At 32.3% G+C, this 17966-nt stretch overlaps 2 protein-coding genes across 2 annotated transcripts in view; both read left to right on the top strand.

Annotated features, from left to right (window-relative positions):
* The first annotated feature begins 2346 nt into the window (after positions 1-2346).
* Positions 2347-8282, top strand: LOC130448308 (histidine-rich glycoprotein-like). The gene is made up of 5 exons (XM_056785595.1): positions 2347-2365; positions 2425-2490; positions 2547-2888; positions 7851-7904; positions 7947-8282. Exons 1-5 carry the CDS (start codon positions 2357-2359, stop codon positions 8280-8282), a joined length of 807 nt encoding a protein of 268 aa, XP_056641573.1. The 5' UTR covers positions 2347-2356.
* Positions 8283-11655: 3373 nt separating this feature from the next.
* LOC130448503 (octopamine receptor) overlaps positions 11656-17966 on the top strand; it is an 85885-nt gene continuing 79574 nt past the window's right edge. Inside the window, exon 1 of the mRNA XM_056785925.1 lies at positions 11656-11924. The gene's annotated coding sequence lies outside the window, so the exon portion shown is untranslated. The remainder of the gene's footprint in view (positions 11925-17966) is intronic.

Genomic DNA, 17966 nt, shown 5'->3' on the forward strand with positions numbered 1-17966 from the left:
TATTTTAGATATTATCACAAACCAAAATACCTTCTCGACGGAAAGTTTTCACCTTAGCCTACCAATAATCAAACTATCCTCATAATAATATTATTATTTCCACTAGATGGCGTTATCTAAATATAAAACGATGAGATTAAATATAAATCTAAAGTCGTTGTATCATTTTCTAAGCGAATTAGTTTCGATTTCAATCGCCTATCGTATTATTTCAAATTAATTTTTCTCGTAGGTTAACGAGATTTTTTATACGGTCGCGCAAATAAAAATCTAAGCAAGTCATGTCTGGAAGTTTAGGTGGTCAAATAAATTCACGTTCTATTCACGGATTAGTTTGAAATTTTGACAGAAACTCAGAAAATGATGCGAAGAACAAACCCGAGGGGTGAATGCCACCCTTACTCGGGGGGTGGAAATTTAAAATTTCAAAATAAAACCGGGAATCTATAGAGAATTTAATTTTGTGAAGAAAATGTGGAATGAAGTTTTTCGTTTAATTCAATAATTTCTGAGTTATTCGCGATTGAAAATTTGAAAAAAAAAAACGTTTTTCACGAAAAACTCGAAAACTACGCATTTTTTGGAAAAAATTATTCTTATCAAAATTGAAGCTTATAAAAAAACAAAGGGTTTAGTCAATTTAAATTAAATTTTTTAATTAATATTCAGCAAATTATGAGTCGCTGAAAGCAAATTTTTTCTTTTTCGTAAAGTTTGAGCTCAAATAACGGAAAAACGATCAGTTTTTCATGAAAAATTGCAATAAACATTTTTAAAGTACTTTTTGAGACCTTTAAAATGAGTTTTTATAAAACCGTCTAGCATGAAAATTAAGCGAGTTATGATAAAAATAAGTTAAGTAACTCGAATTCGAAAAAAAAAATGTTTAAATTTGACGATAAAATTAAAATTAATCGTAGCCCATTTAAAATTTTCTTTGTTTAAGCCCTAACTACATTTTCCAAAAGTTTCAATCATTTAGAACACGTATATTGTGAAAAAAAGTTGTTTAAAGTGAATTTTTTTTCGATTTAAAAAAAAACGTTATTTTTTCAAAATATCTCAAAAACTATTGGACCGACGAAAAAATGTTTCAAAACCAAAATTTACCTTTTATTTTACTAAACATTTTGCTTTTTTTAAAACTTACGTAGCTTTAAAATTAAACGAGATATAAGCGTTTAAAGTATTGATTTCAATGCTAAGTCTTTTTTGCCCTTTAACATCAAAATACTCCGAAGAAAAGGGCCTAAAAGGTTTGCAACTTTCACGGTTTTGTAGCTTATGAAATTCCCTACAAAATGATGTATATATGAATGCAAAAATTTTAAATGGAAGCCGAGTTATTATTAAAAAACGGAATACATTTTCCTAGAGATAAATCTGAAAAATTACGAAACAAAAAGTTAAATTATTGATTCATACTTTTGAAAATCACGATTTTATATTTAATTTAATATTGTTAAATAAATATTTTTTATTATCGTCAAAATATGAAGTTTTTAAAAGGTTTAATATTTACATGGGGTGAAAAATTGTAAAACTCTAATTTTTGTGATAAGGGGTAGTTTTTAGGGGTTGAATTAAATTAAAAACTATGTATCAGGTTCGTTATATTTAAATTATATATGTACATATATTTTTTTACACAAAATAGAAAATAAAACGATTTTATTTTTAAAATAACCGCTTCCATTCAGTAATTACTAAATTTTTTCCATTTTAAGGGTGGTTTTTAGTGGTTGCGTTATTTAAAATATCGAAGCTCGGATTTTTTATACTCGAAGAAAAAAAATTCCCCTATTACGATCAAAAATAAAAAAAATATCGAGTTTTTTAAATAATATTTGTATTAGGGGTTGTTTTTAAGGGTACGCGAGCCGTAAAATATCAAAATACCAAAGTCATGATACAAAACAATCAACTTTTATCATATTTGAACATAATTATCACCCATTACCCCTTTAATTAATCAGTTTTTAATTAATTCGAGTAAGGGGTGATTTTTACCCCTTAAAAATAAAAATCGTATTTGCGACCACGGCGGGTTTGAAGGAGAGGTTAAGATGAACTAAATTCCAAATTTTCAAGAAAATCGATGGATGAAATTGCGAGGTTTTAGTCGATTTTAAACTCGAATTACCGTACTAATTAACTAAGGGTGTGTTTTGTAAAAGAAGTAGCCATTATAACTTTTTCTATTAAATATATTTACGCAAGGAATTTGTCGAAAGAAAGAATAACACACATAACGATTTTTTTTTTTTAACTAATCGACCGTAAAGAAATAATCGGTATATAAACACCAACTCGACTACACTGAACATCAGTTCGGTACGAATCGAAGTATTTAACCATGAATTCAGTAAGCGTTTATAACAATAATAGTTTTCCAATAAATCTACTACGATATTTATTTTACAGGTTGTCTTTTTTGGTTTATTCGTATTAGAAGTAGCTCTAGCTAGCGGCGGTGGAGGTCATGGTCATGTAAGTACGAATCTCCAGGTATCTAGGGGATGTTTTAAGTTGTTTTTTTCCACCAGGACAACGCCCATTACAAATTCGAATACGGCGTCCACGATCCTCACACCCACGACCACAAATCCCAACACGAACATAGAGACGGACACCACGTCCACGGAGGTTACACTCTAAAAGAAGCTGACGGTACCCACAGAATCGTCAAATACAAATCGGGACCTCACAGTGGTTTTGAGGCTGTTGTAGAACGCGTAGGACACGCTCAACATCCTGCACATTACGGTAAACACGGACACGGAGGACATGGAGGACACGGAGGACATGGGGGAGCTACTAGCTACGTCGGTGTTACCCATTGGGCTAACCAAGGAAGCGATGGTGGACATGGAGATGGCCACGGGCATAAATGAATAAAATAAATTATTAATTTTTTTTTTTTTTAAATAAATATAAATTTTACGAATTTTTTTTATTTTGAGAACCTATTTTTATTCATAATACGCCGAACTCAAATTGGAGTTTACGCCTCGAAGTTTATGATACGAAGAATCAATTATTTCGAAAAAAATATATTAATTTCGAAATTATATATCTTTAAACCGTATTTGAAAATTAAAAAAACTTCGATGTCAATAAAAGTTTTGAGGTTAATAAAAGCTGCAAGTGATTCGTTATTGTACATTTTTTTTTCTATGGGAAAGCGAATTCCATCGACAAATATCGTATTTGTATTATGATTATATCGATTCGCAGCGTTGTCAAGTTGTATTTTTATTTTTCATTTGAATATAAAAAGTTCTGTGTTTGACAGCTGTTGTTTTTATAATATAACCTAACTTTTCGGTTATCTTTCATTTGAACTGCAATGACAAGTATTTTAATGATGTGCAGTGTTACCAACTATCTTATTTGGAATCTTGGTGATTTGAAAAAACACTAAAAGTATCGCAATTTAATAATAATGTTTTAAGTACGAATCTGTTATTACTAGATTTTTTTTCAATTCAAAGTTGATAATAAATAAGAAAAAATCGACGAATTTCGGTAGTTAACAATAACAAATAAGATAAGAAATTAATAAGCAAGAAAAAATCGACGAATTTCGGTAGTTAACAATAACAAATAAGATAAGAAATTAATAAGCAAGAAAAAATCGACGAATTTCGTCAGTCAACATTAACAAATAAGATAAGAAATTAATAAGCAAGAAAAAATCGACGAATTTCGTCAGTCAACATTAACAAATAAGATAAGAAATTAATAAGCAAGAAAAAATCGACAAATTTCGGTAGTTAACAATAACAAATAAGATAAGAAATTAATAAGCAAGAAAAAATCGACGAATTTCGGTAGTTAACAATAACAAATAAGATAAGAAATTAATAAGCAAGAAAAAATCGACGAATTTCGTCAGTCAACATTAACAAATAAGATAAGAAATTAATAAGCAAGAAAAAATCGACGAATTTCGTCAGTCAACATTAACAAATAAGATAAGAAATTAATAAGCAAGAAAAAATCGACGAATTTCGGTAGTTAACAATAACAAATAAGATAAGAAATTAATAGGCAAGAAAAAATCGACGAATTTCGTCAGTCAACATTAACAAATAAGATAAGAAATTAATAAGCAAGAAAAAATCGACGAATTTCGTCAGTCAACATTAACAAATAAGATAAGAAATTAATAAGCAAGAAAAAATCGACGAATTTCGTCAGTCAACATTAACAAATAAGATAAGAAATTAATAAGCAAGAAAAAATCGACGAATTTCGTCAGTCAACATTAACAAATAAGATAAGAAATTAATAAGCAAGAAAAAATCGACGAATTTCGGTAGTTAACAATAACAAATAAGATAAGAAATTAATAAGCAAGAAAAAATCGACGAATTTCGTCAGTCAACATTAACAAATAAGATAAGAAATTAATAAGCAAGAAAAAATCGACGAATTTCGTCAGTCAACATTAACAAATAAGATAAGAAATTAATAAGCAAGAAAAAATCGACAAATTTCGGTAGTTAACAATAACAAATAAGATAAGAAATTAATAAGCAAGAAAAAATCGACGAATTTCGGTAGTTAACAATAACAAATAAGATAAGAAATTAATAAGCAAGAAAAAATCGACGAATTTCGTCAGTCAACATTAACAAATAAGATAAGAAATTAATAAGCAAGAAAAAATCGACGAATTTCGTCAGTCAACATTAACAAATAAGATAAGAAATTAATAAGCAAGAAAAAATCGACGAATTTCGTCAGTCAACATTAACAAATAAGATAAGAAATTAATAGGCAAGAAAAAATCGACGAATTTCGTCAGTCAACATTAACAAATAAGATAAGAAATTAATAAGCAAGAAAAAATCGACGAATTTCGTCAGTCAACATTAACAAATAAGATAAGAAATTAATAAGCAAGAAAAAATCGACGAATTTCGTCAGTCAACATTAACAAATAAGATAAGAAATTAATAAGCAAGAAAAAATCGACGAATTTCGTCAGTCAACATTAACAAATAAGATAAGAAATTAATAAGCAAGAAAAAATCGACGAATTTCGGTAGTTAACAATAACAAATAAGATAAGAAATTAATAAGCAAGAAAAAATCGACGAATTTCGGTAGTTAACAATAACAAATAAGATAAGAAATTAATAAGCAAGAAAAAATCGACGAATTTCGTCAGTCAACATTAACAAATAAGATAAGAAATTAATAAGCAAAAAAAAATCGACGAATTTCGGTAGTTAACAATAACAAATAAGATAAGAAATTAATAAGCAAAAAAAAATCGACGAATTTCGGTAGTTAATAATAACAAATAAGATAAGAAATTAATAAGCAAGAGAAAATCGACGAATTTCGTCAGTCAACATCAACAAATAAGATAAGAAATTAATAAGTAAGAGAAAATCGACGAATTTCGGTAGTTAACAATAACAAATAAGATAAGAAATTAATAAAATACGATAACAAACGGTCATTAATAATTGGTGATATTTTTTTCTTTTTTATTCAAATTTTTTGATTAAGAAAGCGAGTTTTCTATCCACAACAGATTATCATCGTGTATATTTCGTCCTTTTCGTTTCGGTAATCCTTTGAACTAACCATGACGGAGATTTCTTCAATATTTATAATATCTATAAGAAAAAAGGTATTTCTGGATACGTATTTTTGGTTTTTGAAGACTCCCGGAATAAAAATTCTTATGAAGACCTCGGAGAAAACACTAAGAATACAAGATAACAAATAACAGATGATAGATTAGTAAAAACGGCAAGAAATAAATTTCCAATTGGAACACCATGTAGAGGTTCACCCCACGTGGGACCTGGAGTGTCAACATAAAACCAGTTTTTTGATCTGGAACTTCTGTAGATTATAGTAAATTGACTTTTCTACATAGTTCGTACGAAAAATTCGTACTTTACAAACCTCCAAGCAGTTCACCTCTAATGCGAATCATAATTTGGCATTTTCGAGTTGACAGAATCCAATTATCAAGGCTCCAAGTGTCGGAAATTAGTACTTCCACCAATAATTGGATTTGTTGATTTTTTTGAAGAAACAAATGGTTCCATTTCAATTTTATTTGTAATTTGTGGTACCGGCTCGAAGATATAAGATTTATAAGAAGATAAACTGGTTCATCGGGTCTCAGAAAGACTGGGTTTGGAAGCTCCAAGGCAAATTCTGAGATCTGTGATGTTTTTAATCAGATTCGCTTCCTGAAATCGACACACCCAGTATATTACCACGTGAAAACTAGTATTTTGCCATACCGAAACTATTCCCAGAAACCCCAGATAATTGCATAATCGCAAATTTTAAAATCAGATCAAAATTTACAAAAATCGATTTTTTTTTCAACGTTTTTTACAAATAACTCGTTTTCTATTAATTTTACGCTATTTATATTTATTATCAATATTGTAGAGAATTAAATTCTCTACAACTTTTGTACGAAACATTTTTTTATACCTCGAACTGTTTCCGAGATACAGGGCGTAGAAGGCGCGGTCGGAGAATTATTTGATCAAAAACTTATTCGAGAGTGTGTATATAATACCGATCATCTCCGTTATGTATTATACGTCGATTCAACGAGTCTAATAAACCTTTAAAGTTATTAAATATTCCGTTAAAAAGTAAAGCAGCTCAGCAATAATTTAAATCGCGTTAGGGCGTGATTTAGACCCTCAGGAATGGGGTTGGACGAATATGTCTCAATGCTGTACCATATCAGACCGATATTAATGATAATAACACCAGAAATCACGAATTACTTGGAGACAAATGTCGTTCTGCCAGTTGATATCAAATAATTATTTGACCGCGCCTTCTACGTCCTGTATCTCGAAAACGGTTCAAGGTATAAAAAAGTGTTTCGTACAAAAGTTGTAGAGAATTTAATTCTCTACAATATTGATGATAATTATAAATAGCGTAAAATTCATAGAAAACGAGTTATTTGTAAAAAATGCGAAAAAAAAAAACATCTACCCAATTTGGCCTAATTTGACTGGACTAAACTGTTTGATTTGAATCCGGACTGTACTGGATTTATCATTTTATGTTTTTCGAATACAAAAATATTTATTTTTTCATCATCTACGAAATAATTAAGATGCCAATGCTTATTTTTACGTTTTTGTTTATAAATCGGTATTTTAACTTGAAAATAGTTCGTTATTCATGACTAACCCTGTATAAATTAATTTTAAACAATTTATGACTTGGATTTTGGTTATAAATCGATTAGAATACTAAAAAAATCATCAAAATTTCGTAAATATTAACATACGATTTTTGTATCACCCTATATAATAAATTCACATAATTATTAGAATGTGTAAGACATTTTTAAACTTGTTTACGGTATTATAAAAAATAATTGAATATTTTTACACTCAACTAACCAGGTAATTTCGAAATGTTTAATATAAGTTTGAGAAATTATCAGTTTCATAAATTTTTTTTTTTTTTTGTAAAACTTTTAGATCGAATTTCGTATATATAAACCGATGGAATTATTCAAAATATATCATAATTTGATATACGCTACTACAATTAACAAATATGAAAACCGTAAGTTTTATTTTTTATTTTTTATATTTCTAAAATTAAAAAAAAAAAAAAATCGAAAATTTTGTACCCGAATGACCGTACTATGAACATCATACATGAATCCTCAACTAAAAATTTCAAAACATCGGTTAAACGAATAATAGTATATACGAGGTTCGTTCAAAAATTATAATAAATTATTGTACGAAAAAATACAGTTAAAAATATTTACTTATATAAAAAGTTCGTCCACCCTGTAAATTGATCTCAAAAAATCTTATTTTCAGACTTTCTTTTTGATTTTCGCCGTTTTCGGTTACGTTATAGCCACTCACGGATACGTAAGTATAGAAAATCTTCTTGCATAAATTTTTTCATTAAAAAAATTTCTTCAGGACAACGCCCATTACAAATTCGAATACGGCGTCCACGATCCTCACACCCACGACCACAAATCCCAACACGAACATAGAGACGGACACCACGTCCACGGAGGTTACACTCTAAAAGAAGCTGACGGTACCCACAGAATCGTCAAATACAAATCAGGACCTCATAGTGGTTTTGAGGCTGTTGTAGAACGCGTAGGACACGCTCAACATCCTGCACATTACGGTAAACACGGACACGGAGGACACGGAGGACATGGGGGAGCTACTAGCTACGTCGGTGTTACCCATTGGGCCAACCAAGGAAGCGACGGTGGACATAGTTACTGAAAGTTTTACGAAAATTTTTGATTTCTAATAAAAATATTTCTTTCGAAACGATTTTTTTTTGTTTCCGCATCTTCATTGCCGTCTTTCATCGATAAATATGTTGGAAAACTTCTTCTGTACCTAGAAAAACCTTCTGGAACTAAATTAACCAACAAATTTTGACGTTTCGTTCAAATAACCTCAAAATTGTTCGACCTTATTCCAGTCGCATCCCCCGTAGCTTTTCTAACTTCTTCCTACATCGTTTCTTCTTCTTTTTGTTTCAAGTTTCGACTCGTACGTCTCGTTTGTGAAGTTTAGTGGTCGAGTTGTTGTGGAGGACGGAGGATGGAGGAAACGCGAAACGGACTCGACTAACATGGTAGAATAAACTGGAAAACCCGCTAGTTTGAGAAATTAAACTGAAGCGCTGCTCAAACGGGTTCGGTAATTGTTTTTAGTGTACGCGAAGTGGATTAATTTGTATGTATTCGTTTCAAAAAGCGGTAAAAACGTGTTTGTGGTTGTTTTATAATCCTCCCGTTGAAGATACGGATCCGGAATGAAACAAATTAGAACCAGATTTTTTATAGTGAGCGTAAGAGTGTTAGAGTTGGGTAAAACTCGATTTAAACTTGTGAAAAACTACCACCAAGGAATAAATTTCATCGAAATATCTGATTGTATTTCCAAAGGATCATAAATTTATCGATCTGGATCACTTCATCGAACAAAAACCTTCTTCAAATGTCGGACATCGTCCCCCCGACACCAGGTGACTCTTTAGTTAGAAAGGAAGCAAGATCAAGTGGCCATAATCACCACGAGAGGTTTCTACACGTTTTGGCTCGAAGAAGAGGGTCATTTTCTATTGAGGAGGCCCTTCCGAAGACGACGACGACGACACGAGCCCCAACTACTAGAATATCAACAATTTCCTTAAGGAGAAGGCTTAAACTACACCCAAACCACTGATTTTGTCGCTGGGTTCCGAATCTACGAAATAAGAATCCACCAGACTCCAATCGGAGAAGATTCCTCCAACCTAGGGGTGATTCTTCAGTTAAAATGGAGTAAAAAGCGAATTACTCAACCCCAAGAGGTTTGTACACGTTTTGGCTCGAAGAAGAGGGTCATTTTCTATTAAGGAGGCCCTTCCGAAGACGACGACGAAGACACGAGCCCCAACTACTAGGATATCAACAATTTCCTTAAGGAGAAGGCTTAAACTACACCCAAACCACTAATTTTGTCGCTGGGTTCCGAATCTACGAAAGAAGAATCCACCAGACTCCAATCGGAGAAGATTCCTCCAACTTAGGGGTGAATCTTCAGTTAAAATGGAGTAAAAAGCGAATTACTCAACCCCAAGAGGTTTGTACACGTTTTGGCACGAAGAAGATTGTAATTTTCTATTAAGGAGGCCCACTCGAAGACAACGACGACGACACGAGCCCCAACTACTAGGATATCAACAATTTCCTTAAGGAGAAGGCTTAAACTACACCCAAACCACTGATTTTGTCGCTGGGTTCCGAATCTACGAAATAAGAATCCACCAGACTCAAATCGGAGGAGATTCCTCCAACTTAGGGGTGATTCTTCAGTTAAAATGGAGTAAAAAGCGAATTACTCAACTCCAAGAGGTTTGTACACGTTTTGGCACGAAGAAGATTGTAATTTTCTATTGAGGAGGCCCTTCCGAAGACGACGACGAAGACACGAGCCCCAACTACTAGGATATCAACAATTTCCTTAAGGAGAAGGCTTAAACTACACCCGAACCACTAATTTTGTCGCTGGGTTCCGAATCTACGAAATAAGAATCCACCAGACTCAAATCGGAGGAGATTCCTCCAACTTAGGGGTGATTCTTCAGTTAAAATGGAGTAAAAAGCGAATTACTCAACTCCAAGAGGTTTGTACACGTTTTGGCACGAAGAAGATTGTAATTTTCTATTGAGGAGGCCCTTCCGAAGACGACGACGACGACACGGCACCCAACTACTAGGATATCAACAATTTCCTTAAGGAGAAGGCTAAAACTACACCCAAACCACTGATTTTGTCGCTGGGTTCCGAATCTACGCAAGAAGAATCCACCAGACTCAAATCGGAGGAGATTCCTCCAACTTAGGGGTGATTCTTCAGTTAAAATGGAGTAAAAAGCGAATTACTCAACCCCAAGAGGTTTGTACACGTTTTGGCACGAAGAAGATTGTAATTTTCTATTGAGGAGGCCCTTCCGAAGACGACGACGAAGACACGAGCCCCAACTACTAGGATATCAACAATTTCCTTAAGGAGAAGGCTAAAACTACACCCAAACCACTGATTTTGTCGCTGGGTTCCGAATCTACGCAAGAAGAATCCACCAGACTCAAATCGGAGGAGATTCCTCCAACTTAGGGGTGATTCTTCAGTTAAAATGGAGTAAAAAGCGAATTACTCAACCCCAAGAGGTTTGTACACGTTTTGGCACGAAGAAGATTGTAATTTTCTATTGAGGAGGCCCTTCCGAAGACGACGACGAAGACACGAGCCCCAACTACTAGGATATCAACAATTTCCTTAAGGAGAAGGCTAAAACTACACCCAAACCACTGATTTTGTCGCTGGGTTCCGAATCTACGCAAGAAGAATCCACCAGACTCAAATCGGAGGAGATTCCTCCAACTTAGGGGTGATTCTTCAGTTAAAATGGAGTAAAAAGCGAATTACTCAACCCCAAGAGGTTTCCACACGTTTTGGCACGAAGAAGAGGGTAATTTTCTATTGAGGAGGCCCTTCCGAAGACGACGACGAAGACACGAGCCCCAACTACTAGGATATCAACAATTTCCTTAAGGAGAAGGCTTAAACTACACCCAAACCACTAATTTTGTCGCTGGGTTCCGAATCTACGCAAGAAGAATCCACCAGACTCCAATCTGAGGAGATTCCTCCAACTTAGGGGTGATTCTTCAGTTAAAATGGAGTAAAAAGCGAATTACTCAACCCCAAGAGTCCCACTCGAAGACGATGACGATAATTAAGAGCCAAGGATACGTCGGACGCGTCTCAGCAAGCAAAACTCCCTCGTAGAATCCACAAGAACGAAATCCTGGTGGTGAATGATTCCATCGATTGTTTCGGATCGCAGGTTTCATCTTCAGCGAATCATTCAAGTTTCGTACGACTCCATAGCGGAGTTTTTTTATAATTACTATCGTAACGAGACTTTTCACTAAACTTTTTAGACGTACCTCGTATATAATAAAAGTTATATTGACAGTTTATATTTTTCAAAATACGTGGAACGATTTTGGAGTTGTCGGTTTACGGGTAGCTAGCGCATATTATGGCGTGGAAGTTCGGACTGGATTTTCTCGCGGACTCGACGGAGAGCGAAGCCAGTCACCGAAAGTCCGCGGCCAAACAGACAACGAAAACCCATCGCGATATTTTCACTATTTTCCTCGTGGTTTTTCATGATTCCGTAACCGAAAAATTCGATTTGATCCGAAAAAAATGAAGGAAGTTATCGAATTCGATTTTTTTTGAAACATTCCTCACCGAGAAAATACTTTTTCCACAGTTGCTTACATCGTGGAAGTTTGTAGTGTGAAAAATGTGAAAAAATATGATTTTTCCTATTATTAGGAAAACCGAAAAACGTTTCAAGTAAGTAATTTTTATTTTTATTTTATATCATGGAAAAATTTCCACCGGGAAAATGTTACGACTCCATATTTCTTTCCTCGGCCAATTAATTTCCGGGAAAAGACCCGGAAATCTATTAATATTTATTACGAAATTTCGACTGAAGATATGACAAAAAAAAAATTGTTTCCACTCGCGGATATCTACGGGAAAAATAAAAAAATCCACGTAGAATTTCGCGAGTAAAAATAAATAATTATTTTCTAATGATTTTGCGAAATATCTCGAAATAAACATTGGCCTAATTTCGAGTTTACAAAATATTTATTTCTGTAGAAAACGGAGGATTATTTAATTACTGATTAAATATACAGTTTGTCTCATAAATTTTTAATTTGTATGTTATTTAACAAATAATCTTACGAAAAGAAAACTTCAAGCTACGAAATTATTTGGTAGTAAACATTTTTCGAAAAACAGCGGAAAAACCTCAAAATTTTGCTTTTTTCGTAAGGAAAACTCCTTCGAGATATTGTAGATACGTCCGATGATGCTTGGTCGAAGCGTTTACTGAAAACGAAGAATTTAACGACGAAAACGAAAAAAACGAAGCTCCCAATAATAATTTAGAAGTTGGGTTCGACTAGACTCGAAAATTTTAAATCGAAACCTACGAAAACGATTCCAAAAGTACCTGGCAAGACCAAGGTGTTTATTAAATGTTTGACAGCTATTAATTGAGGTGACGATTCCAGAAATGCCGAAGAAGATCGTCGACTGAATGTTTGCGAACTACCAGACGTAGTGGGAATTCAAAAAAATCCAGTACATCGCTTATTAACTCAAAATTTTGACACGCGACATGGGTACGACGTTTGCTGGAAAAACGGCGTCGTGGGGATGTTTCCATCGAGTGTTTCGTAACCGTGGAAGCAACGCGGGTTCATTATTTACCACCAGAAACGAAAAAATAATCAAAACGATGGACTGAGGATGGAGAACCGGTTCCAAAGAAGACAAAGACATTTCCATAGTTTTTCTCGATTTATAGCTAAACTAAAAGTCCTACGAAAAAAAAATAAATAAGAAAGTTGTAGGTAATAAAGAGATCTACAACTTTTGTATTCACACTTTTTTCACATAACCTCAAAATTATTCGAAAAATTTATATAATCAAGTTTTTTTTGTATAATTTTTATTCATTTGTCGAAATTTTACATTCTAATTACGCACAAAACATGTTATTTCACGTTATATTGATAAATATAACAAACTAATATATAAAATTGTACATAATGTGACATAAAATAAAAAAAAACTTGATTATTTCAATTTTCCGAATAATTTTGAGGTTATGTGAAAAAATTGTAAATACAAAAGTTGTAGATCTCTTTATTACCTACAACTTTCTCATTTAACTTTTTTCCATACGACTTATAGTTTTGACAGAAATCGAGAAAAACCGTTTTTTACCCTTAAAAACTCACCCTCTTCCCCCACGCTGACGTCAGATCATATTCTCCTCCTTTTCCTGTATTAATTCTTTTTCACTTTTTATTCTAAGCGATATAAATTTAACAATACACAAAAATTACTTTTTATATTGTGTCAAAATGGTTCTAAATTCTCGCCGAAAAAAAAACAACCGACGAATGATTAATTATTGCGGCCCATTTGTCAAAAACTTCAAAATCGGTGACAGTGCAAAAAAGTAAACCGATCCATCGAAAAATATATTTATTTTTCTCTCGCCAAAGTACATAGATTTCGTCGAATTTTAAACAACTAAAACAAACACTGTTTTCGATGTAAATATCAGGATCGGAATCAGTTTTATGCGAAATTGAATCCCGCAATTTTAGTTTCGAATCTAATCGACACCAAAAGTTTATTTTTTCGATCGAATTCCGTTAATTTTATCATTAGCTATCACGCTAAACTAAATGACAACAATGACATCCGTCATATGTCAATATTTATAGCCCAGTCAAAGTTACTTATTTTATTTACTGCCAACCGTTTGGACCAACTTGAAACAGCTCCCTCTATCTTTAATATTTTCTCTATGATTCAATTCAATCCATACCGTTCTTTTATTATTATACAGAATGTCCTATTATATTTTGACAATCCAATTTGTTAAAACTTTCTGTAAAAACTAATTTGAAAAAAGTTTTGTTATGTAAAGAAGATTGTGTTGAAATGTCTGGCTTTTTTATATACGAGGAGAGTCCCAAAAGTACCTGGAGCAACAGAGAAAACAAAAATTTTAGGAAAAAAATTTTCAAATCCGGTCCTGTTCTCGTATATATCAATAAAATATAGTCTATTTATGTTATAAAAACGATTTGTTTGTACTCCAGTCTCTTATATAAATGAATATTCTACAATAGTTTTATTTTTAGCTCATTGTGATCGTATTTTTCATATTTCTGTTTTTTTTTTTTCACTTATCAGCAGCATCCACGCTCGATATTTCGATATTTTTCATAACATAAATAAAAATATTGACGTTTTTATATTAATTTGAAAATTTATGAATAAATCCATTCCATTGTTGACACTTCGGTTCATATATACTTCGGTTAAGGCCACGATACGACAAGTTGTTATTAGAAAATACCGATCCCCTGCCAAATGTTACCCTCGTCAAATATAATAAGTAGTTAGTGAACATTTACCCCTCCATCGATATTTTGAAATAAGTTTAAAGAAAACGAACATCTAAACTAATTTTATTTCAAGAATCCTAAACCAATTCTTTTAATAATCACACGGCTTGGCAACGCTGTAACTTGTAAGTCAAGTTCAATAGTTAATTTCTGGAATTGATAAATTATTTGTATATAGGCAACACGTATTACATTGTACAATTAGATTTTGACGTAGAAATATCAGTTGATGAAGTTTTGTTTTTCAAAAAAATATATAATCAAGTTTCATTTTGATGAAAGAATAAAAGTATAATAGAACTCGCATTATATTTATATAAATAAATTATGAAATGTTACTCCGCTTCTATCCGCGTCCAATTGCCAGACGAAACTAACTTAAATATGATTGAGAGCTGTCACGTCGATCGTAGCTGAGATAGTTCAGTGAAATTACACTTTTTTCGAATAAAAATTTTTTGCTCTTGTAGAAAATCCAACGAAATATATTAATTTGATTAAAGACAACCAAACATTACAACGTTATACTAAAAAATTGAGTTCAATAGTTAATTTCTGTAAATAGTATTTAGGCAACACGTATTACATTGTATAATTAGATTTTGACGTAGAAATGTCAGTTGATGAAGTTTTGTTTTTAAAAAAATATGTAATGAAGTTTCTTTTTGATGAAAAAATAAAAGTATAATCCAATGAAATATATTAATTTGATTAAAGACAAGCAAATATTACAACGTTATACTAAAAAATTGAGTTCAATAGTTAATTTCTGTGAATAGTATTTAGGCAACACGTATTACATTGTATAATTAGATTTTGACGTAGAAATGTCAGTTGGTGAAGTTTTGTTTTTAAAAAAATATATAACGAGGTTTCTCTTTGATGAAAAAATAAAAGTATAATCCAATGAAATATATTAATTTGATTAAAGACAACCAAACATTACAACGTTATACTAAAAAATTGAGTTCAATAGTTAATTTCTGTAAATAGTATTTAGGCAACACGTATTACATTGTATAATTAGATTTTGACGTAGAAATGTCAGTTGATGAAGTTTTGTTTTTAAAAAAATATGTAATGAAGTTTCTTTTTGATGAAAAAATAAAAGTATAATCCAATGAAATATATTAATTTGATTAAAGACAAGCAAATATTACAACGTTATACTAAAAAATTGAGTTCAATAGTTAATTTCTGTAAATAGTATTTAGGCAACACGTATTACATTGTATAATTAGATTTTGACGTAGAAATGTCAGTTGGTGAAGTTTTGTTTTTAAAAAAATATATAACGAGGTTTCTTTTTGATGAAAGAATAAAAGTATAATAGAACTACACGTTTTGTTTATATAAATAAATTTCGAAATTACTCCTCTTCTATCCGCGTCCTATTACCGGACGAAACCAACTTAAATATGGTAGACAGCTGTCACGTCGATCGTAACTGAGATAGTCCATTGGAATTAGACGTTAAGTTCAGAAGAATTAACGAAAACGATAAATTTATGGAACGAAAACACCCCTGAAGGGCTACAAACTTTTTTGTATCGAATCAAACAACGATAGTTCTGTAACAAATCGAGTTAAATATAATTTCGACGTGGATCGAACCAACTGATTTACCGAATCCATAATTTTCTTCTAAAATGATCTGATTCTAAGCAATTCGACTGGACCAAAATCATTTAAATTCCTGGCATTTACCGGGTGTACCAAATTAATTATTTTAGTCTTTCGACGAATTTGTGTTAAGAATAACTTTTTATTTCGTAAGTGAGAAAGCCAGTAGGATAATTTTACGAACAAAACAAGATTGAATTAAAACAAAAATATTATACAAGGTTTTTTTTTTCTAAAACAACTGTCTGATTTTGTATAAGTGTTTAGAGATTTATAGTTAAGCAATATATACGGTAGGAAAAAAAAGTATCTAACAAAGGAATCCGCCGCGTCCAGTGGCGTGCATTATATTGGGCTTACTAAACAAAAATGGCGATTTTTCTGATAGAATTCATCATCATAATGTGTATTAATGACAATGCTTGATATATATAACAATATATTGCTCTATATTTTGAGCGAAGGAAATACGAAAGAAAATTTAGAAGAAGTTAGAAATAGAATGAGAAAAATGCATTAAGTGATTTCCCAATGCGAGCTCTATAATATGTGAACACGCTTCGGACATTAAAATCTGTTTATAAAGTAAAGAAGGTAATAAATCAACCAGTTTGACATTGAAACATTGACTTTGTTGGGTAAAAAAAAGTTAATACAAAATATTTACCCATCAAATTTTGTAATAAATACATTTAACGAAACTTTTCTTATTCTTGGACGTCGTGAACATCTAATTGAACCCCATTTTCGGTTTGCAACCCTCCATTACACACCCTAAGAGACAAAAATGTCCTAAAAACTTCAATTGGACGAAACTGAGGTACACTAAATGTCTTGTTTGTATTTTTATCTTCATAAGCTTTTCCCAACATTGTCCAATATGTCCACGTCTCCATTGTTGGAAAAACTTCCACCGCCAAGCCATTTTTACAAGTCTGGGAGCAGAAAATAATCCGAGGGAGCTAAATCTGTCGAAACGCGGTTGTTTTTGCTCAATTTCTTTGCTCTAATGTTACAATAAGTTCCCGAAAAACCGACACCATCTCCTTGGTTACAAATGGAACCTTTTTTAGACCCGTTTTTCTCATTATTTCGATCGTTTTTGGTTTTGGGTGTGAAGTGAAGGCACCACGTTAAATCCGCGTTATGCAACGTACACAAATTCGGCTGTATTTCCGATTTTCATTGTCCAAACGTATCCACCGGACACCGTTTTGGTATCCGGGCTATTTGGTTCGGTTTGTATCCAAGATTTACAAACTTTTTTCGTATCTTGTAATCCAAAATCCGTTCCGATCGGTAGATCTCGACTATGAAGATAAGGAAGTAGTCGTTGCTCTCGATATAACCTCAAAACGTCGTCCGAATACGAAAATCCAGTGCCGGACGCTTGCCAGTGTGATTTGTGACACAAAATATCAATTTTCTTTGTGGAATTTTTATTTCGATATAAATACACTTTTCAATAAAAGAAGATTATCGAAAACACAATGGAGGGTAAGCGTAGCGATACACAAAAGCTGTTTCAGCCGTACAAATAGAAAAAAAAAACAGTTTTCAATGTACGAGAGGAAAATCCGTTTCAAATTTCTTTGATTTTCATATTTTTTCAATAATATCATTGTTTCTTGTTAGTTTTTTTTCTTAATAACGCGTATAATCGATCCAATGGGGAGTTTTAGTTCAGGTCCAAGTCTAACTGAGGTTCTAACAACTAGTTTCAAGACTTGGTTTTGTTTTTTCATGGCCTAATTGTTCCCGGACTAAC

The sequence above is a fragment of the Diorhabda sublineata genome, chromosome 8 (genome assembly GCF_026230105.1).
Source record: "Diorhabda sublineata isolate icDioSubl1.1 chromosome 8, icDioSubl1.1, whole genome shotgun sequence".
NCBI classification, from domain to species: Eukaryota; Metazoa; Arthropoda; class Insecta; order Coleoptera; family Chrysomelidae; genus Diorhabda; species Diorhabda sublineata.

Bases quoted from the DNA above. Each gene is read 5' to 3' on its own strand.
- LOC130448308 (XM_056785595.1), top strand. The intron at 2,491-2,546 runs GTAAGTACGAAT...TTTTTCCACCAG, and splicing joins GCGGTGGAGGTCATGGTCAT to GACAACGCCCATTACAAATT. The intron at 2,889-7,850 runs AAATGAATAAAA...TCTTATTTTCAG, and splicing joins ATGGAGATGGCCACGGGCAT to ACTTTCTTTTTGATTTTCGC.